This window comes from Ambystoma mexicanum, chromosome 2p (assembly GCF_040938575.1).
Source record: "Ambystoma mexicanum isolate Mex_15411 chromosome 2p, UKY_AmexF1_1, whole genome shotgun sequence".
In the NCBI taxonomy this organism is placed as follows: Eukaryota; Metazoa; Chordata; class Amphibia; order Caudata; family Ambystomatidae; genus Ambystoma; species Ambystoma mexicanum.
Window position 1 is genome coordinate 1,341,788,244 of NC_090923.1, and position 22,239 is coordinate 1,341,810,482.

General features: G+C 46.4%; 2 protein-coding genes across 5 annotated transcripts in view; one reads left to right on the forward strand and one right to left on the reverse strand.

Moving 5' to 3' along the window:
* MIEF2 (mitochondrial elongation factor 2) overlaps positions 1–16,505 on the reverse strand; it is a 226,562-nt gene extending 210,057 nt beyond the window's left edge. Inside the window, exon 1 of one of the 4 annotated variants that reach the window (XM_069645698.1) lies at positions 16,215–16,505. The gene's annotated coding sequence lies outside the window, so the exon portion shown is untranslated. The remainder of the gene's footprint in view (positions 1–16,214) is intronic. The other 3 variants (XM_069645699.1, XM_069645697.1, XM_069645695.1) reach the window with 3 other exon arrangements.
* A 521-nt stretch (positions 16,506–17,026) lies between these two features.
* The window catches only part of FLII (FLII actin remodeling protein), an 898,330-nt gene continuing 893,117 nt past the window's right edge, over positions 17,027–22,239 (forward strand). Inside the window, exon 1 of the mRNA XM_069645694.1 lies at positions 17,027–17,223. Coding sequence (XP_069501795.1) covers positions 17,161–17,223 — 63 coding nt within the window. The 5' untranslated portion in view covers positions 17,027–17,160. The remainder of the gene's footprint in view (positions 17,224–22,239) is intronic.

Consider the following 22,239-nt stretch of genomic DNA (forward strand, 5'->3'; position numbering starts at 1 on the left):
GAGCCGTTTACCTGACATGCCCCGACACAAGGGTCAGGCAAATGACCAGACTCTCACACACATCCGACGGCCCTTTCCCTTCCCCACAGGGATAAAAGGTGGCGCATAAGAGCACATGACTAGCAAGGCAGATGGCACAATGAAACAGTTATCCAAGCATGGTCGTTGAAGAGGAGGAGAAAGGTGGGGAAAACCGAAAGGGCAACAAGGAGAGAGCAACCTTGCCCTTTCTGACCCAGACCCGCAAAGCCTCACTGAAAGGAATCGCAAGACCGCGAACAATAGCCAGCGTGTGTTGCAGCAGATGTCACGGTACACTGAGCCCTCCTCCGCTGATAACCAACCCAGGGAGAGATGCTTTCTACCGTGGTACCATCCTTGACTCCAGAGACAAGAAAAACCAAGCGGTTCATCATAGCCGGTGAGTCGAGGGAAGAACCGATAAGTAACCAAACTATGTTGAACGAAAGTTGCAAATGGCAAAATAAGGGAAGTTCAAAGAAATGTTAACATTAAGAGAAAACCAGCTGCAGAGGGGTCCAGCACCACATGGATGCTCATTAGAAAGACTCTGGTTGATCCCACGTATGTTGAAACTAACGATACCAGAAGGCCCAAGGAGAGCCGCAAGGAAAAGGTCAAAGTGGTCATACAGGGGTCTAGCTAAATTCCCTGTACAGTCGAAAGTCTTTGACCGATAAACCATTTCAAAACCCAAGCAAGGTGAATCCCGCATCATAAGAAAGTAGAAGGAACTGAAGTTGGCAAGAGGGAAACCAGACAGAGGGATGCCGATGGAAAAGGGCAAAGCCTAACGTCCCAATGAACAGTGTGTTGACAAAAGTGAACCCGACAGAGGGATGTCCACAGTGAACTGTTAAAAAGACAGTAAGATTTGTGAATGCCAGAAGTGAAACCTATTTGGAAAGCCGTAGTGAACCAGACGGAGGGAGGCTAACATTCGAGAAGGGTCTGAACTCAGAAGAGGGGGGTGCAGGGGTGAAAAGGCATCACCCAACGTACAAGCAGAAAGGAATTTTGAACACATCAGGTCCTCGGAGGCAAGAGACCTTTTTTTTTTAGAAAAGAGACTGAACCACTGATGGTCCTGAGAGCAGAACTGTCGTCTTGTGCTGGGAAAGCTTGAGCGTGTGCTGTGCTCAGGAGTCCTGCCTTGTCTTGTGCTCAAAACGTGGGGAAGGGAGACCCCCGGCTACCACATCCTGACTTATCATTTGTGAACACTTCTTTCTTGTGAATCCTATCCCACACCCTTTTGGATTTAGTTGTAAGGATTGCCAATAGGTTTTTCTTAGTATAGGCCCTTTTATTTTACAAGAGGACACTAGGACTGCCTTATTATTATTTGATGGCCGTAGCTTGCTCCCAGTTTAGATTTGGATTAGGTATTTTTTCAAACTGCATATACAGTTTAATAAACACCCTTGAACTGTGATCACTTGTGTCTGTCTTTGCTGTTGCCACCATGTGTTTGTTACACTGTCCACCTGATCTGTGGCATGCACCAGGGTGCATGCCTCTCCCCTACTTTGTACAATCTGTACACCAGGCCATTCTTCGAACTATTCGATAGTCTGGGTGTGTGCTATACGAACTACAGAGACAATACCCAGATCTTGATGGAACTCTCTAGTGACAACGCCAAGGACACAATCGTCACCTCAATTTAATCATTAATGGCAACAAATATGTTGGCACTCAATAATAACAAGTCTGAATTGTTGATCCTTCACTCAGGGCCCAGGCTAAAGAAGTAAGAGGCTTTGTAAAGCTGCTTTCTCATTGCTGGTTGTTCAATTCCAGTAGTCTCCCCATGTAAAATGGGCAAATTTCTTGATTCCCAGCTTCCCTTCAACGAGCACACCACACATTTACGATCATTTTGTGCCTACCTGAATTCCCTGATAAGGCAAATTTGTCCATACATTTCAAAGGTGAATCGAGCAGAGCTGGATTATATTAACAGCCTTTGGGCCGGCATGTCTGCCGCCAATGTTAAACTACAAGTCTCTCAGAATGGGGCCATCCGGGTGGTACGTGGGCTGGGTGGGCAAGTACCATCAAATCTCTGAAGCAAGACGGAAATAGAACTGGCTTCCAGTGAAGAACAGAATCCTCTACAAGTCCCTGACTAACTCACAAATAATTTAATGGCTCTGCGCCTAAATATCTGGCAGATCGACTAACGATGGCACTAGGTAAGGGCTCTGTGACCTAATAATGCTCATCTTCTAGCCCTTCCACGAGATAAACTTCAGATAATGGGGTGTCAGCTTTGATTCTTGGGCCCCTCAATCGTGGAATGAGTTTCCACTGGCTCTCTGATGCATCCCTGGTTTGGCTCAGTTCAAAAAAGCACTGAAGAAATCTCTTTCATAAGGAAGGAGATTAGTCCTCTTTATAATGAGCAACACACTGGCTGTTTAGACCTGTTGTCGACCTCTGCTTGGAGATTCTTTTTTGTGCTATTTTTTTGTGCCGGTTTTATGTGCGCCCGAGGCCTCGGGCATGTGGCAAGTTACACAAAATAAAGTAAATGTTCTAATGTGGATAGAGCCTACCTTTTACATCTGTCGGGATCTAGGACCAGGGGTAGTCACATGCAGAGGGTCCAGTCATTAAACAAATTCTATCGGGGTTGCCTGGCATTTTCGTTATTTGATTGAAGTTACAAGATGCAAGATTCAACTTGCACATTTAAACCATGTAGTCTAAGAGCTGTCAAACACGAAGTACCAAAATATTGAAAAAACATCCCATGAACCTGATTGGGGTATATCCTGCACACCTGGCATCACAAAGTTCCAAACAGTTTGCTGAGTCTGGCTATACATGCACATCCAAGTAAGCGTGAACAAGGAATTGGGCACCCAATCTGACGTGCAGGGAGGACAGTGTATACATGTGTGTAATACTGAACGCCAGTGGATGTTACTTAAGGAAGCATAAATACAGACTGCAACCCCCCTTAGTGAGAACACACAATTGTACCACGACAAAGCAAATGGAATCTGTATGTGGTCTAAATCCAGGGAATATAACAACACTTCAATGAACCAACACCACACAGGCAGCCGTCTTACTCCAGACACCTGGAAATTGGGCAAGAGGAAGCAAACATGGATGGGAGAGCACTGCAACAAAATACAAATACAAAACATGCTCAGCCACAGCCAGAACCCCTTGGTAAAGGAGGATGCCGAGTATTATGAAACAAGTGACACGAAACAGACCTCTAGGGCAAACAGACCGCCAGGATGATTCCTACAGCCCCACTGGATATTGACACAAGCCTTCCAGGAAGCGGACATGCAGAGAGTTTTACCTATGCTTTTGTACCGAAACAGCACCATAATATAAATAAGCCTCCTCTAACCACAGCAGAATGAGGTGATATTAAAATAGAAGACCAAGTCAATTACACCCCTTGATAAAGCATACTTTGTCAGAAGCACCATGATATGCGTCCTAAACATACCCTAGTCCCGGACTGATGTTCTGTGAATCCCAAATTACAAAGAACTTTCTTGGTAATATTTCACACGCTACTGGAGGTCCACCTTACTGTGAATCAGCTTGTGAGCTTTTTCATAGGCATCATGGGTGCACTAATTGAATTCTGCGGCACCTCAACAAATGTGTCCAGTTAAGTCAAACATGAACTGGGGGAGTTCCATGTCAAGCTGCATAGGTTTCAATCTGACTAATTGTATGCAGCCCATCACGCATGATACTTGCACACTAGTATGTAGTGCACATCCATCCTTGCCTCAGGTGGTCCAAGATAGCTAGAACAAATAGCTATGCATCGGCACACGCCAGGAGTATTCTGCTACACCTCCAAATACCTGCGTATTATTTTCAAGGTACGTAATGTAGTTAGACAGGCCATGGCACTGCACGCTTAACATGAAAGGCAAAAGGGAGTTGATAAGCAGGAGCTACAAGGAGCTCCTCGACACAGAACCAAACCCAGTCAGCAAGATCTACCTGTAAAAAAACAAGATTTGCTACGGCACATAAGCCCATGGGGACGGAATATTTCCACTGCTGTACTTAGTTAAGTAGTCAAGTGACGGGTGGCTGCTGTCAGTGGTGGAACATAGGATGATGCTGATTTGCCACAGGTAGAGGTTAATAGTACCTTCCTCCAAAAAAGGCTAACATTGAAGTCAAACGGGACAAAAGTAAAGTGAATGTAAATGGGCATACAAGCTGAAAGTTCATGCAACGCAAATGTGACAAATTAGGGCACTTAATAGATTCTGTGGGAATTGGCAGAGACGGACATCATAAACACAGTGAGAGTGAGCGGACAATTTAATAAATCCTAATGCCAAAACTTAAAGACAAAGGTGCCCAGGCTAAAAGGAGACAACAGCACGCTGAACAGGAGGGGCAGCTTGAGAGGTGCTGGAAACAAAGCAGAGATACAGGAGCAGGAGCCAATAAGAAAGACATTGCGGGGGTGGGGGGGAATGTATACTCTGGAAGCCAGGGAAATTGCGTTCACCAAAGACAACCTCAAAGAATGTCTAAGAGAAATGGAAGGGAGGCTTACAGACAATTTTCATCAGTAAACCACGTCGCTGCGGGAAGAATGGAGATCATCGTTAGCGGAAGTTAAGGGGGAAGTGAAAGAGCTGGGTGACAGAGTTGATGTCAGTGAGAAAGGACTGTCGGAGACATCAGAGGAGGTTCGACAGAATAATTAACTTTTAGAACAATTGGCAAGAGTCTCACACAATTTAGATATACAAAGTGAAGACTTGGAAACCGTTCAAGGAGATCGAAGATCCGCATCAAAGGGTTAAGTGAGACAATCACAGATACCGAACTGAAAACTACGGTTCAACAATGTTTTGGGAATTTGCTAACGGATGTCCTGCCAAATGACACAGGGATTGATCGGGTCCATAGAGCAGGCCCGAGGAGGGGAGAATTGGGTGCTAAAACCAGAGATGGTGTGGCAGCAATGCTTTGAAAGAGAATATTTTTTTACAGGCCGCAAGAGCAGCAGACGAAGTGACAATTAATGGGATGCAAATTCAGCTGTATCTGGCGTGGTGACACTACAGAAGCGAAGCGACATGAGTTAATTAACATGAGGTTTGGTGGGGAAACAGATTGGTATACATGGACATTTGGGCTGCTATTCACTCTGAAAGGGGTACAGCATCGTATAACAATGTGCGCTGAAGGATTGGCATTGCTCAATATTGAGGAAGAAGAGAGGCACAGAGAGAGGTGAGCGGGGCCTTCAGCTCAACAAGGAACACAACGATGGGATTGGTCGGTGGTAGCAGGGAAGAAGGGTGGACGTGGAGCAAACTTAAAATGGCATCGAGGGAAGGGGCAAGGTGCGGAAGGGAGCGTTGAAGGCAATGCTTGAAGAAAGAAATACACATTGAATTAAAGAAGGGGTGTGGGTTAATAACAATAACCCGGGGGCGAGGGGGGTGTTGAGAAGCCCGAAAATGGCCGCTTAGCTGTGGAGCTCCGTGTGGTTGGGACTCCATCCGGCAGCATCAGCGGATACCACTGCCTTTCCTACTGCCACCAGCTCGGATTGTGCCCGACACTGCCCCACATGTCTCGCTACTTTCTCGAGCCGAATTGGGCCCCGCGGGAGTTCTTGGCCCTGCTGCCTGATTCACGCCACAGCGTTTCCTGGAGGGCCGGTCCGGCCCGCCTCCGTGGTGGATCTCAGCTGTCTTTGCCGCGGTGGGACTAGCGCCTCTGGCTGTTGACACCGCCGGGGGCGACGTGGGTGCCCTCTGACCCCACCAGTGTACTGCGGCCTTCCCCGCAACTGTCTCCGCAGCTCCGGCGGACCGTAGCGACGCCTGGGCGTGTGCCTGCCCCCGCTCCGCTCCCTCACCCCGATATCCGAGGCGTCGCGGCTGCTCCGCTTCCTGAGCGGCCGCTGGATCCAGCAAACTCGCCACTCATGTCTGGAGACACCGGGCCGCTTCCTCGCGGGTGGCGGTCCGTGCACGCGACCAGGTGAGGAGTTGGGCTGGGCGGGGGCTGGCAATCCCTTGTACTGCTGCTCTCTGCCCTGGAGCCTCCTCATACAGCCACCCGTGCCACATCACCGCCGGCTCAGCGGGCCCAACAGACCACGGGGGCCACTATCTGCTGTGGGCGCCCTGACGCCCCCGGCTGCACTGCACTGGACTGGGGGCCTCTACTGCCACGATTCATTCTGCCCCCGTGGACACGGCATCCCACTGCATTTTTTGGCATGTGTGCGGCCTCAGGCATTACAATCTGGCATCGTTGTGCTCTACTTTGGCCATCCTGCATACTCTCCATGGCCTAAATTCACATTGTCAGAGCCTTGCTGCGGCCTCCTCCGGCCCTCGCACCTCCCATATTTGATACCCAGACTGCCTACATTTGCCTGCGTACCTCACACGTTGATTCAGTGGCCATCAGGATACCTGATCATCCTAAAAGGGCCCTAGCCCATCTCTACGTCTGCTAGACCACAATAGCCTGATAAATCTGGGCAGTGATCCTTGCCATTGCGCCCAGGCACATAACTTTAAACTGGGCCTGCCTGTCGGGTCGCCCCACCATCACATGTGTTATGCCTAGCAAACCCAGAGGAACAAATAAGGTGGGCGCGATGGACAAATATGCTAGAGCGGCCCCACGCACGGACGAGGGCGCCGCGGCATCCGTCCAGGACGACCATAACTCTAAGGCCCCCACAGGGACACCGGCCCCAGATCTCACCGCCATGATGGAGTCAATGGCAGAGAACTTCGCCTCATTTCACGAAAAACTAGACAACATAAATGCCAATGTCGCCTCTCTAAAATCACGGGTTGACCAAGCTGGAACACGGATAACCGAGGCGGAAAATAGAATTGGGGCCAACAAGACCAGCTTCAAACTCTGCAGGATACAGCGGCCACCTTGACCCGCGACATGAAGCTGGTGAAGTCAAAGTGTGATGACCTCGAGTCTCGCTCACGCAGAAACAATCTTCGCATAATTGGGGTCCCTGAGAATGCTCTGAAGGGACGCATGGAGCTGGCTATTGGAAATAAGCTCAGAGACCTCCTGGGGAACCCTGCACTATCCCCTTTCTTCACGGTGGACAGGCTCATCGTGCGCTGTCCCCGCGCCCCAAGCCAGGAGATTTCCCCAGATCATCATCTCCAGGATTCTCAATTACAGGGATCGGGACCTCATCTTACGCCTCTCCCACGAGAAGGGAGACCTACGCCTCGACTCCAACATCATCCGGATATTGCCTGACTTCTCGGTCGGGGTTCAGCAGGAGAGACGCCAATTTCTGGGTTTCAAGAAACTTTTACGGGAGCGCAACGTCCCATGCGCCATCCTATTTCCGGCCAGGCTCAAAATCACCTTCAAAGACAAGTTGTTTTTCTTCACGGTGCCTGAGGAGGCTGTCAAATTCATAGAGGCACAAATACTGCTACCTGTTCCCAGCACCAATCCAATGGCAGATGACTAACCACTCAGTATCTTTGCTATATGCTTGTTATTGTTCGTTCCTCATGTGTTGATAGTAATACAACCGTTGGGACTCACCTGTGAACACACGCTCTTACTGGCGCTGAATACCCATGCATGGTTCATATATGCTGTGCTATACACCACTGGTAATCTGATGTTATGTATGTTCTTTTCATAGAGCCCGCCACATGGCAACGGCGCACCCCTGGTAATCTGATGTTATGCATGTTCTTTTCGTAGAGCCTGTCACACGGCAACGGCGCACACCTGGTAATCTGATGTTATGTGTGTTCTTTTCGTAGAGCCCGTCACACGGCAACGGCACACCCCACTGCGATTGCAATGTTTACTTTTGTTGATTTAGAGTTGGGCGATGGCCCCGGTTGGGCCAATGGGCTAGCGGGCTCATGTTGGGCACTGCTTGTTGTTCCCCTTTTCGTGGGACCTGGTTGTATTTGTGGGTGGGGCGGTAGGGGTAAGACTGCCTGCTTGGATGGGGTGGTGTGGGAGGAGGGTGGGAAGGTTTGTTTGTGTTAAGGAAAATGGCAGAGGCGGATTGGCAGACCACAGTGCATCGGGGGGCCCTGACTGGGGTGACCCCCGCCCTAGTGTTACCTTACGACAACGTTGGTGGGATGTTACTTAGGCTATCGACATGCCTGTAGCAATAATGTCCTGGAACGTGCAGGGGCTGAGCAACTATACCAAGGCTCGTAAAATCATGGCATACGCCAATAGAAACAGCTGCAAAATAGTGTTCCTGCAGGAGACTCACTCAATGGGTCCCCTGATCAAAACTATGGCCCCAACTTGGGGTCCTCACAGATATTTTACCTCTTACTCCACGCGTGCCAGAGGGGTGGTAACGATGATCCATAAAGCGCTCAAGTTTGTTCTCCACAAGAGTTATGTAGACCCCGAGGGGAGATACACGGTACTGCACTGCGACATAGCCAACAGGGAGTACTTGCTGGTGAATACTTACGGCCCCAATGTTGACTCCCCCGAATTTGTTGAACAGGTGGCATCTATTTTGCTAGGATACGTTGGGGTACAGATCATTTGGGGGGGGACATGAACTTTATATTAGATACCGCGATGGATAGGACGGGCATAGCCCCTAGACCCCTGTGCGGTGCAGAGCGCAGATTGCTCACCCACCAGGCAACACTTGACATCCATGACGTATGGAGAACACTACATCCGCAAGCGTGTGAGTTCACCTACTATTCTTCAGTACACGACAGCTCGTCCAGGAAAGACTTGTTTTTGCTGTCCGGTTCACTGCTAGGCAGGGTGGCCGAGTCACGGATAATAGCGCGCACATTATCGGATCACTCACCTATTCTTGTAACTCTAGACCTGGGAATTCCTGCCCCTACGATCAACACATGGCGATTCAAATCAGCTGCCCTGCAGGATATTGTATTTAAGGCAGACATCCTCTCCGACATCCAGACCTATTTTGAATACAATACCCCCAGTCCACCACACTGGGGACCCGCTGGGACGCCTTCAAAGCCTTCATCAGGGGTGCGTCCATCTCTAGAGAGTCAGGAGTCCTCAAAACCATCAGAGCCGCCTTGTCCCGCATGGAAACTAAATTGCGTGACCTGGAACGTGCCCACCCTGTCTCAATTGACCCAGGCATCCTCTCCCAGATCAGTGAGGAGCTCAAAACCTTCAACGAACAAGCCACCAGGGAAGTCCAGTACTTCAGCTGCCCACAGGCGGCTCGAAGGTACGGCGAGGGGGACAGGCCTGGGAAAACACTTGCTGCGTTGGCGAGGGGGGAGTGGGGCCAATTTCAAATAACCTGCATCAGGAAGGGCAGGGGGGGGGTCACACAGTGGTCTGACCAGCAAATCATTGATATTGTTGCGGACTTCTATTCAGATCTATATTCACAGGCCCCCGAACATAGCGACTCCCAGATGCGAGAGCTCCTGGAACAGATACCCACCACCTGTGTCTCAACCGCCACGAGGGACCTACTATATTCCCCTTTCACACTGAATGAAATAGTGGAGGCCATATCCAGTCTCCGTAAAGGAAAGGCGCCGGGCCCCGATGGGCTAACAGCTGTATTTTATCAAGAACACGTCACGATCTTGGCCCCCGAACTGCTTGAAGTATGGAATGAATCACTCAGACTAGGCTCCATTCCCCCGTCGCTACGCGAGGCCGTCATCACGGGACTGCTTAAGCCGGGTAAACCTAGCAATGAATGCGGTTCCTACCGGCCCCTGTCATTGATGAATCTAGATACTAAAACCTTTGCTAAGGTGATTGCCGCCAGTTTCCTGCCTGTCATGTCCTACATGAGGGCGAGTGCAGTCGCGGTAACCTTGGATGCCCAGAAGGCCTTCGACATGGTGTCCTGGAGGTACATGTGGCTCGTCCTTGAGACCATGGGAATAGGACCCAGGATGATCGCATATATCAAGCTGTTATACACCTCCCCGGTTGCCAGGGTCCGAGTCAATTCCCAAACCTCTTCTCTGTTCCCTCTCTTCAGAGGCACCCACCAGGGATGCCCGTTCTCCCCGATCATGTTTGCCCTTGCCATCGAGCCTATGGCAGACTTTGTTAGGGAGCGCCACTCACGCAAAGGGATACGCTGCAGGATTCCCCCGAAATTATCTCTCTCTACGCAGATGATGTGTTGCTGTTTGTCAGGGACCCCAATGCCCATCTTGACCCAATCCTCCGGGACATCACCCGTATCGGCACGTATTCTGGCTTCACAATCAATTACACCAAATCTGAACTTTTCCCCTCTCACAAGCTCCACAGCAGAACCGGCCACTGAGTACCCCCTCCGCTGGTCCCCCGATGGGATTAAAGATTTGGGTATCCAGGTGTCCCTGACCGCAGACGCCCTCCTTGCCAACAACTACCGGGCCGTGGCAGAACTGGCTGAGGCGAAGATTGTACGGTGGCGCTCTCTCCCGCTATCTTGGGCAGGGAGACTGTCACTGGTTAAAATGATACTGCTTCCTAAACTGCTGTATATATTTAATAATGTTCCTATTTGGACAAGTAAGAAATACTTCACAGACTTACATACGTTGTGGGCTCAGTTCCTGTGGCACTCGGGGGCGGTGCGGAAAAAATGGCTTGCTATGAGACTTCCCTACGAGAAAGGTGGTTTCACTGTCCCCGACTTGCTGCGGTACTGGATCGCAGCGCAGGCACAATTCGCCTCCTACTGGTATCCCGCCCCCCCCCCACCCCCTCATGTCAAGCTGGAGGCTCTCGCGGCATCTAGCACCAATATAATGTCCCTAATACTGCATCGACAATACGAGCCGGACTCTGCAATCGACCCGGTCCGTGCCACCGTTCAGGCCTGGGGTCGGATATTCGCCGCTGGGGCGGAGGATCACCCGTACTATAAGTGGCTCCCCGTCTGGCGCTTTCCCGGAATGGGACCCACGCATGACATAGCTCTAACACAGCACTGGCAGGCCCTGGGCTACTCAGCCCTGACAGACTTCTACCCAGACGGGCAGTTCATAACTCTGCAGACCTGGAAGCCGGGCCACACGGGATCACCGTTGTAACTGCTACAATTCTATAGGCTACGAGCGGCCTTCTGAGGTGCCTGGCCGGGGTTTCCTTGTGAACCCCCCGATTCCCCTGGGATCTCCTATATTGCCAACTCAGGCGGGGCCCGCGGGGTGGTGTCTTCGTTATATAAACTCCTCCTAAACACTGCCCCAACACAGCCTCTCAGGGCCAGGGACGACTGGGCATCCGAATTGGGGCTGGGACTCACCGATTAGATGTGGATGAAAATGTGCTCCCATACTAAGAGTCTGACTGAACTTTCGCTATCGAGCCATCCAGTACAAACTGGTGAATAGGTTATACTACACCCCATGCAAAGTCTTGAAATTGGCTCGCTCCGACCCACGGCTCTGGCCTCGCAGTGGCGCTGGGGGTCCGGGCCACTTACAAACGTTCTGGGACTGCCCGGGGTTGGCCGCATTCTGGGACGGGGTCCTGAATACTTTGTCTGAAATCTGTGATATCACTATTGAACCTGACCCTCTGGGGGTATTGTTTGGTGCATAAGGGGGCTGAGGGAGTCAGAAGTGCTGCTAAATTCCTAAATGTGAGTTGCATAATTGCCAAAAAATGTGTGTTACAGAATTGGAAGTCCCCCCCCACCCAACATTCCAGACTTATTAACGTGGTCTCGGAACTGCAAGGAGGAGTACCTCACTATCCTCCCGGCCAAAAAATATCTGGACAGCTTTCAATAGCTATCTCAATAGCCTGGATGCACTCTCGTCTGCAGACGATTCAACGCACTCATCTCTGCAATGATCCACAGCAACTCCCAAACCACGAGGTTGTCTCTTTTATTGTGTTTCTTTCTCCATTATTGTGCGTATGTACCACTGCTTTTTGGAAACCATGTATTATGTTCCTACTGGCTGCTCTGATGTTTATGTAAGCCATCTACCTAATAAAGTTTAAAAAATAATACAATAACAATAACCCGGTTTAAGACACAGCCGGGGAGAGGGGCTGATGGAGGATGTCTTGGAATCCAAGGGAGGTGGTAGGATGCTTCCCAGTGGGGTGTCCCCAGGTTTTACACTGGGCCTTCACTTGGGGGGTGTCTCCTGAGGATGTAATAGGATCAGGGACCTGGGATGGGTGCGGGGTGGATGGGTTGGGGAGGAAAGAGGGGGTATTAAGGGGGGGCAGAGGACAAGTGGAAGGAGCAACTATACCTACAGGGGAAGTCCCTGATGTTAATAGGGAGCATTTTAATATAAAGTACATAACGTATAATGTTAGTGGGTTGAACTCCCCGGCCAAGCGGAAAAAGGTGGAAGCTATATTCAAAAAGGAAAAAGTGGATATCATTATGCTACAAGAGACACACATTAGGAAGTTAAATTGGTGGGATAATTCTGTAGGTTCTCTAGAATATACCAATCCAATGTGGCGGGGAAGACCTTGGGGGTAATGATAGGACTTAGAGTTTCATTAAAGGCATCGGTAGTGCGCTACAAAGCGGACACTGAGGGAAGATATCTGTTTGCGTTCCTGCAAATGGAACATAAATTGATCACTTTGGCAACAGTGTATGCGCCGAATACGGTCAAGGGAAATTTTTTGCGGGAGGTTGTGAGTAAGCTGGAATATTTTGCAAGTGGGGAAATAATACTCACAGGAGATTTTAATATGGCCTGGGAACCTAAAGTAGATGTGCGTGGGGGGAAAGGAACAGTAAAACCTTCACAGGTGTAAAAAAGGAGTTTTGAGAATATAACATTGCGGATACAGAGGGGGGAAGGGATATACGTGTTTTTCACATAAATATCAATCCCTCTTGAGAACAGATTATGTGTGGGTATCGGCCAAATTGTTGGGAGAGGTGGGATCTATAGTTCTGTCAGATCATGCGCCCCTAACGGTTCAGTTTAAAGATACTGGAACACAAGCTGGATTGTGGGCTTGAGCGTTCCCTAGGGAATTCATATAGGACGATGGAACGGCTGAGAAAATAAGACTCAAAATAGAAGAATAATACTCCATTAACAGTACTTAATTGGTTTCTCCTGAGGGAATTTGGGATGTTTTAAAGCAGTGATTCAAGGAGAATTTATAGCACTTAAAGTTCAGTGGGAGAAACAGAAGGGATAAGATAGAAGTGGACTTGGAGACCCAAGTGCAGGATATTCAAATTGCTATAGCTAACTGCAGAACGAGCGCATTATCCAATAAACTGAAGGAGTTAAATAGTCAACTGAATATATTGTGGTCTGGGAGAGCAGAGAGATCTGTATTGCTAAGTAAACAGAGATACGATGTCTGCGCTAATAGAGCGGATAAATTGCTGGCACTGCAATTTTAGGGAATAGAGGCTGAAAAGTTGATACAGCGAATATCACAGCCCGACGGGTCAATAGCTACTGGGACGGAAGAAATAACCAAAAAGTTTGCTCAATATTATGAATGATTTTACGCGTCAGGTTACCCGGATTGTCGAGAGATATACAGCTATATGAGTGAGATAATTATGCCCAGAATAACACCAGAGGAGCTGGAGCATTTAGAAGCTGTTTACGAGCATACTGGCAGCAAAGCTAGCGCAGGGTTTGCCCGATTTAATACATATAGATCAATAAGGGTTTATAATGGGTAGACGGACGTTGGATAACATCAGGAAAGTTACCCATTTAATTGAAAAAGTCAATATAAAAACAGATTCCCGTCGTTTTGGTGTCTCTAGATACCAACAAGGCATTTGATCTGGTAGAATGGCCTTTTTTGTTCTTAGTGATGGAACAGATGGGAATGGGGGCCAAGTTTATTCAGATGGTGTGGGCCAATTATCATGCTCCCACACTATGGTTGGTTATTAACAAACAAGTTACACGCAGCATAAAAGTAAGCTGGTGCTCCCGACAGGGGTGCCCGCTTTCGCCACTTTCATATGCTATATACTTGGAACCATTCTTGCATAGAAATAGAGCGAGAGGGGCCATACAGGGTATCATGTTTGGGGGCCAGGAATATAAGATTGCAGGCTTCGCAGATGATATGCTGCTGACATTGCTGGAACATGAACGATCAATACCAGCATTGTTGGAAGAATCGGCCGCAGTTGAATGGTTGGCAGGTCTTAAGATCAATATGGGGAAGTCAGAGCTGTAGGAATTAGGTTAACCCTTTCAACAGAAAGAGGCGTTATCCTCCTACTCACCGTTTAAAGTGGTGGATAGCTTTATTAGATATTTGGGGGTCAACATAACAAAGGTTTCCCAGTTGTTTGACAGCAATTACCCACATGAATTGCAGCAGGTGAAAGAGGATTAAGGGAAATGGAATCCGCTGCAAATTTCATGGCTAGGAAGGATAGCTACCATTAAAATGGTGACCCTCCTGAGGTTATTATATAAATTCCAAACTCTTCCAGTCAAGATTCCTTTCTCTTACTTTAAGGCGCTGTGGTTAGGAGATTTATTTGGCTGAATAAAACTCAGAGAGTGGCATTTCAAATTTTAAAAAATGGGCTTGCCGGATGTTGAAAAATATGAGGCTGCACAACTACGGGTACTCCGGGAATGGTTGATTGGGGATATTAAGAAAGCATGGGTAAAAATGGATAGGGCAGTGGCCGGGTGCCTGTTGGAATGGATATTGTGCCTATATAGATAAAACAGACCTCTCAATACACAGGCCAGCCAGATACTCAGTATTCTTAGATATATGGGATCGCTTAACAGATAAAAGGAGCGTTGCCTACTAGCCCATCACCATTTACTCCAATTTATGGGAACCAAGAATTCTTCCCTGGGACGTTACAGGGTACTTTACAAAATGGCAGAAAGTAGGTTTCACAAAAATGGGTGATATGGCGCAGGGAGGGGATAATTATTCATTTGAGGAATGCAAACAGGTACTGGGGCTGTGGAAAAGGATAGGTTAAAGTACTACCAACTGAGACATTTGCTAGCCAGATCTGGGGGGGCGGGAAGCTGCAGGCAGGGAGCTCACTATATTTGAAAAATGAATTTTCACACACTCAGGGAATAGACAAATGGTATTCAAGATACTGAAAGAAGGAAGGAAGGGACAGGCTTGGGGATACATGCATAAATGGGAAAAGACATTGGAGACAGATTTACCAGGAGACCATTGGGAATACCTATGGGGGAGAAAAAAAAAATCAACGAGGTCCATCCACATAAGGGAAGAGTGGTATAGGGTCATGTACCAATGGCACTTCACTTATGAAAGACTACACAAAATGTTCCAGACTTCCACAGAGGCATGTTGGCGAGGATGTGGAGTGCGGTGTGAATGGTGGCATATATGGTGGGATTGCCCCACTTTGAAGAAGTTCTGGGAAAAGGTGACGAATCAGATTAGAAAGTCGTTTTCCCCCCAGTAGTAAATTGGACACCGAAAGTATGGATGTGTGGTCCGTTTAATCCAGAGAATAGCTTGCCTACTCAAATTCAAAGTAAAGCCTTCATGTTAATGGTGATAGCAGCCTGGTTGGTTATCGTAAGTGCTTGGAAACAGAAAACACCACCTGGGTTAGAGAATGGGTAAACTGTGGGGGTGCCTAGCTTTGGAGTGGATGACATATAACCCTCAAGGGGAACAGGAAAATGTCAACAAGAATGGGCGGTGGTACTGGACTATCTTGACGGTGACTTTGTACAGCAATGGTTTCCACACAATCTACGGATCTTGAACATTAGGTAAGCTAGAATGTATGCTGCCAAATTGAATAAGTGAACATTTTAAGTTACTCTGGCTAGGGGTTGGAGGGGGGATAATGGGGTAGTGGGGAGTTGGGGAAATTGGAAGGGGGGCAAAAATGTTTATTTGAAAAATGTTAATAAACATTTTTTTTTAAAAAAAGATGTATTGTTATGGGAATCCCTAATAGTCAGAGATAAGCAGGTCTACTCTAGTGTACAACAGCAGCTGTCTTGGCGTCAAAAGCTTAAGTGCAGACGCCAAGGAGCTGTCAGATATGTGGATCTCTCATAACACGAGCTTATATCTACTTCTAAAGTATTCACTTCAACTCTACGGGGATTTAGAAATAATGCTAATGTATACGAGATTGACGCTGTAAGGGCAGATTATTTGTTGAGTTAGAATAAATGTTTGAGTGTGCTAGTGTGTTGGCCAACTCCGCGGGAGCAGCTTCTCACCTTATCAGTCGCACATCCCTTTCCTTCTTATCACTTCACAGGTATCTACGACCGAACGTACAGTAACTCTCCACTTTAAGAAGTCACATATCTCCACACCAAATCCCAAGGCTCGGACAACGGACACCTACTTGTCTGCACAGAAACACTTCCTGTTTTGGCCAAGCTACTTCCGGCTATGTCCGGGACGTGACAACTAAAGTTCTACAAAGGAATGTGTCCAGGAAAAAGTCAACAATAAACAAGCATAGAGTCTTCGAGTGCAACTCATTCTCCAATCATGGCACGCATTCTTGAACAATGGGCATGGCAAACAATAGCCATTGGGCTTCTGAATGGCTAGAACACTTACCTGGCTGAACATTTATCCCGAGTCGGCCATATTGGGTGTATGTGTGAGCAAATGAAAGCTGAGGGGCGCTGATGTTGTATTATTCCAACAATGATACCCCCTGTGCTTGTCTTTCTCTATGGAAAAAGCGCGGTTGTTTGGGAAAAAAACGTCACCACAAAACGAAAAAACAGGAAGAGGTAAGATAGTTAAAGACCGATTGCATATACGTTCCCATGTAATATTCTTATATTAACATTACTATTTTAACTACTATTATGTCTGCACAAAAAGGTGTTGTAGAGTCCGAAACTGACAGGTAAGGGGCACACATGCGCACGTATGATGAGAGGGTGGACTGGAAGGAATGGCCATACAGAAGCGTCCGGAAGACGGGTTAGCGGTCTTCGTTTCGTCTCGCACACAAGAACAGGCTAGAGAAAGCTTTGGCGCATGCGCTGTACGCCAGGTAGCTCAAAATTATGACAGCAGATAAAACTGGTCCGCCGGCCGCACATTTCCGGAACACTGGTCTAGCTATCTTTAGATTTGTGTCATCCACGAACACGCCCTGGTAGGAGCAACAACAGTCGACTCATTGAGCCGGGCGCAGGGATGGCTTCAACTGGGGTACTTCCTTTCATTAGGGGTGTGGATCTGAGCGGCAACGATTTCAAGGTGAGAGGGGAGCACTGGTCTTGACAGCAGCATGTTGGTAACTTGCTTCAGCTATGCAGGAGGTAGAAGACGTTGTTTTGGGGGGCAGCCAGTGGAGAACTAGGCCAGCCCCTCTCACAATTCTGCTCTCCCTGGACTGCAGCATTTTCATTCCTGTCTGCCCAGCAGCTGCTGTTCTTGAATAGCCAGTCTTGACAGTAGTTGACATGTTTCACAACACCGGAAAAATTAAGTATCGCAGAAACTTTTTAAATACGTGCAGATATTTCTGACGGCGTAAAATTTTATTTTATGAAGGTTTTGTTGTGATGTCGCATGCTTTCTTAGAATGCCAAACACTGTGGTCAGATTTAGCCAAGCGCCTTAAAACACTTTAAAAAGTTCAATTTAAGAGAAAGGACATCAAAGATGGCCTTGGCCTAAAATATGACCAATCAGAATATTACATTTTAGAGATTTGTCACCGCTTAAGGGCCCTTGTGTGTCCATTTGGAATTATTGGAACTCTTTCACGAGCATTTTGAATAGATATATTTTCAGTTGGATTTGTTTTGTTCAGCAGAGAATTGGAGTGCACTGATGTTAATGTTAAAGGATATTTGTACCGGGAGTGGTCCCCTGGCGGCTCTGAAAAAGGGAGGAGGGGGGTGGGTTAGTGGAAATAAGCTGGAAAAGTGAAAGAGAGCAGTGATGTGCTGTCAGCCTCAGCCCGGTGGGTCCGTTGGCTGGGCTCGGGTTGTTTTACGGTCGGTAGCCGTCGTGTGCTGTTGGGCAAGTCTATGTGTGGTTTGTTTTGTTGTTGTGAAGTTTGTGCGGATTGCTGCGTTTAAAGGATTGTGGTTGTGTTTGGTTAGAGTTTCAGAGTTGTATGCAGAGGGATGAAATTGTTAGTAGGTTGGTTAGTTGGCATTGCTGTCATTGCAATTATATGATTCTATCTACGTGTGGCACATGCTGAGATTAACATTTCTATCTAGGTGCAGCGCAAGCTAAAGTTCAGAATTCTAACTGTGGTGCATGGTTAAGAGTCACATTTCTATCTAGATGCAACACAAGCTGAAGTTCACAATTCTAAGTTTGGTGTATGCTAACCATCACATTTCTATCTAAGCCTAATGGGAATTCTACTGACATTCTGCTAGGTGTACTTTTATCACTTCTAGTTCTTTTAAACTCCTCCTTACATGTATTGTTGTTTTCCTTCCATTCTCCACAGTACAGTTTCCCATGTTCTATTTTATATGGTCTATCCCACAATTTATGCCCAGTCTTATTATTTATTTGTCTTTGAGCATTCTGTCTTTGTAGCAGCAATAAGAGCTGCTCATGTTATACTGTTTCTCCATCACAGGAGACCCTTTCCTGTAACTGGAACTTAAACTTCACCTGCTCGGATTACTTACTGGTAATCTTCATTAGTCCTACTCCTCCTCATCACAGTACTTAGTTGTGTGGTACCAACCTCTCTTTCTTCTTCTGATTGGTTCGTGCTGGGTGGTACAAGCATTTTTATAGATGTACAAATCAACCCCACCCCTTCAAGATCTCCTCATTTAAGGGGTGTCTTTTAAATCCAAGAGTGTTCAAAAACGTCTCAACATCTTTTCAGTTTTGCCTGTTGTTATGGAGGAGCAATTAATGATCTCAGTCCTAAAAAGTAAAAACTGTTCTCCAAGTTGGGTTGAACGGGTAGGGTGCTATGACGGAGAGCTTTGGCAGAAGAAGGGGACTCCATCAGAGTTGCATATTGGCTTCCTACCTGTTCAGCCTTAACTTGTCTGATTTTGGAGAATTTTTGTCAAAATCTTTATTTGCTGCCCGAGGATCTCTACTTTGTCTGCGTACGTAAGGTACAGAACTGATAATGTGTCTTCTTGATAGAACTCAGGTGGGTTTACAGAAGCGACTGTCGATACGGAAATACTCTATTAGTAACAAATTAAGTATTAATGAGATCAAAACGTGTGTTATTAGATTTATTAGTGACCCTAAAAAAATGCAATATACCTCGTCAGTGGGAAATCAGATGATAATTTCAACTCAAAGACTTACTTATTTGGGCTTTACAGTGGACTCTGCTGACAGTATTGGTATATTCATGTCACATATCATGCCCAAAGCGACTCAAGCTGCAGCCAGATGAGGAAAATCAGGCCCAGGTTTTGCAGCTTCTCGCTTTGCTCGTTGATACATTTTCTACAGGATGAAAGTCATACTGAAGCTACTGTGTGACATGGAAAATTAGTTATAAAACTAGAGCTTTAACGTATATTACAGTGGAGTCCAGGGTGTGAAAGCGAGCTCTGAATTTGCCGGACTGCCTACCAATCACTGCCCTTACATTCAAATTGGGTTTGACCTTGTTTGGTTGTCAGTTGGATTGGAGTTTTTTTTTTCTTTGTATAGGAAGTTGCTGGTACCTCCTAAATTCGTAATGATCATGTGATTTTTAAAAGTTTCTCTAAATCTTCTGGGGAAGGATAACGCTCCTCATTTGTCAGGTGAGTTTTCACATCATTTGAGCGGGAACAGAATATTGGAAAGAAATTAACGTACAGCAGTCTTACTTACACACTTCGACCCCAGTCATCATTTTGGTCATTTGAAACTTGCAACCATGTTTGAGGAGATTGCTTATGTATTAAATCAACTTCGTTATTCTGAAATGGTTTGCTTGCTCCAAAGCTAAGCCTGGTGTTGTATTTGATGCTGCTTTTGCTACAAAGAAAAGGGAACTTAAGGCTAATATTACAAAAATGTAGTTAACTCTTTTGAAGGCAACAATTTAATAACGGATTTTAAGACTGGATATCAAAATGTGGCTCCTATTTCATGAATTTTCTTTTCTGAAGGCTCAATGACAGGTTATAATAGCCTCCATGCCAGTGAAAATCGAACATTCTGCCAATTGTATAATAAACATATGACAGAAAGTAGTGTAAATATTGAGATCAATCCCATCCCTGTAATGAGATGGAAGTATCATGTAAATACTCTCTATTATGAAGTTATGGACACAATCACGGAGAGCTCTAAGATAATTTATAAGCCTAACTCCTGCATTTTCACAATTGATGATATTTTAGAAATTACTGCTGAACTAAAACCCTCCTGTGTGCCTGGCCCGGATGCCATTTCAAATATTGTTCTAAAGAGAGCTCCTTTTATTTATTTTGGCCACTTTTATGTATAAGTTCTTCTCTGAGATTGTCAGTTCTGGTGCTATTCCTGATAGTTTGAAAAAGTCCATTCTAATTCCCATCCACAAGAAAGGACCATGAGATGATCCTTCCAATTATCGTTTATTGGCATGGATTGATTCCTTTTCCAACGTTTTCTCGTATTTCCTATTGTATAAAATCAACACCTCGGCCTATGAGAAGAATCTAATTCAAGCCAACACTCTGGTTTCCAAAAGGGTGTGAGCACCATGAGTAATATCTGGTGCTTACGTTACTTGATTCAATCTACTTTAAACATTGAAGGCCTTAGAAATATATATTTGACTATGTATGAGGAAAGTTTCGAGCTGTGATTTCTACTAGTGGTGGCTGCTTCATGGAAGGTCTTCTTAAAATGTAGAAGGATTGTTCCGGGGACTCTATATGGCCTAGAATCCACCCCTGAAAAGCAAGCCGAGCACTTTAGATGGTAAATTATGACTGAAAAACCTGGAGCTACCCAAATCGCCCCCCTCGCCCCCCCCCCCTCCATGGAAGCAGCGTGTTGCGCATTGGGTCTCACCTCTGTGAGGGGTCAGAAATGAGAGGTGGACACATAGTTGTAATGTTTTCAACCTTAGTCATTTTAATTAAAAGAAAAAGGGTTTGGATAAAGGCCTTTCTGTCCCTATTCTAATCAGTGTCCCTGCCTATGAAACTAAAACTAATGATATGATAGGTTATTTATAACGTGCTTAATACCCAGAGGTTTCAAAGCGCGGACCCGGGGATCGAACCTGCATGCTGCGTGTCGTCTTGCTTCCAAGGCGAGCATGTTGGTGCTGAGCTATCCTCCCGAGTCCAGGGCACAATGTACGCTGACCTTGTGTTCAAAATATATCTGACCCTCACATTAACATGAACAATCAAGAGGTGCAAGGCAAATGTCTCGATTTTCAATTCAACAAAAGTGTGTGTAAAAATCCAAATGTAAAATTCCAACAACAATTCTTGGTTCCCATCCCCTGAAATGTTTCAGGAAAACCATTGAAAATGTTCTGTTACAGTTCATAAAATGTCTCTTCACATAATACTTTCCTCAGGATCACAAAGCAAATGTATGTTCCGTAACATCGTTTGGAGTATAGAAAAAAGGAAGTCTTCTTTATTTTACAGGATGGCAAAATGTTTTAATTTCAACAACTGCTTGAAATGTCAAAGTTTCTATTTCACATGACTGCTCTAAAATGATTTGTTTGTGTACTCTCAGGCCAGGAATTCCACCCCCTCCCACCCCCCCTTTTTTTTGTGGCTCTTGCAGATGCCCTGATATACTCTCCTGCCAGGTCTCTTTCCAAAAAGAGTTCGCTGCCTAATGTTTATCTTTCACAATGTCTTTCTACAATGTTCACTTTCTTTAAAGTAACACAGTTGCACTTCTTCACTGTTTATACTTCACTGACATCAGATATTACTTGTTCCAACTTCCTCTGTATTGACATCCCTTATATGGGGGTTTGTTCAAGTTCTTTCTGTCAACTTCTCTCTTATTATCTCTTGGCTTTTAGCAATGCTTGTTTCAATTTTCCCCAAATTGACGTTTCATATAAGGAGATTTGTACAACTGCAGCCTTTCAGCTTCTTCAATAGTGTCTCTTGGCTTATGGCAATACTTGTCCAAGTTTCCCCAATTGACATCTCATACAAGGAGGTTTGTACCACTTTTACCCTTCAATTCTACTTAGTTGGTATTCAAAATAATTACCCAAGTATACATAAATTTGTTGGCACATCCCGGAGCCCCCCAACTTCTCTGGGTCGACTCACTGGTGAAATGTGCAGTTGCGGCAAAGGT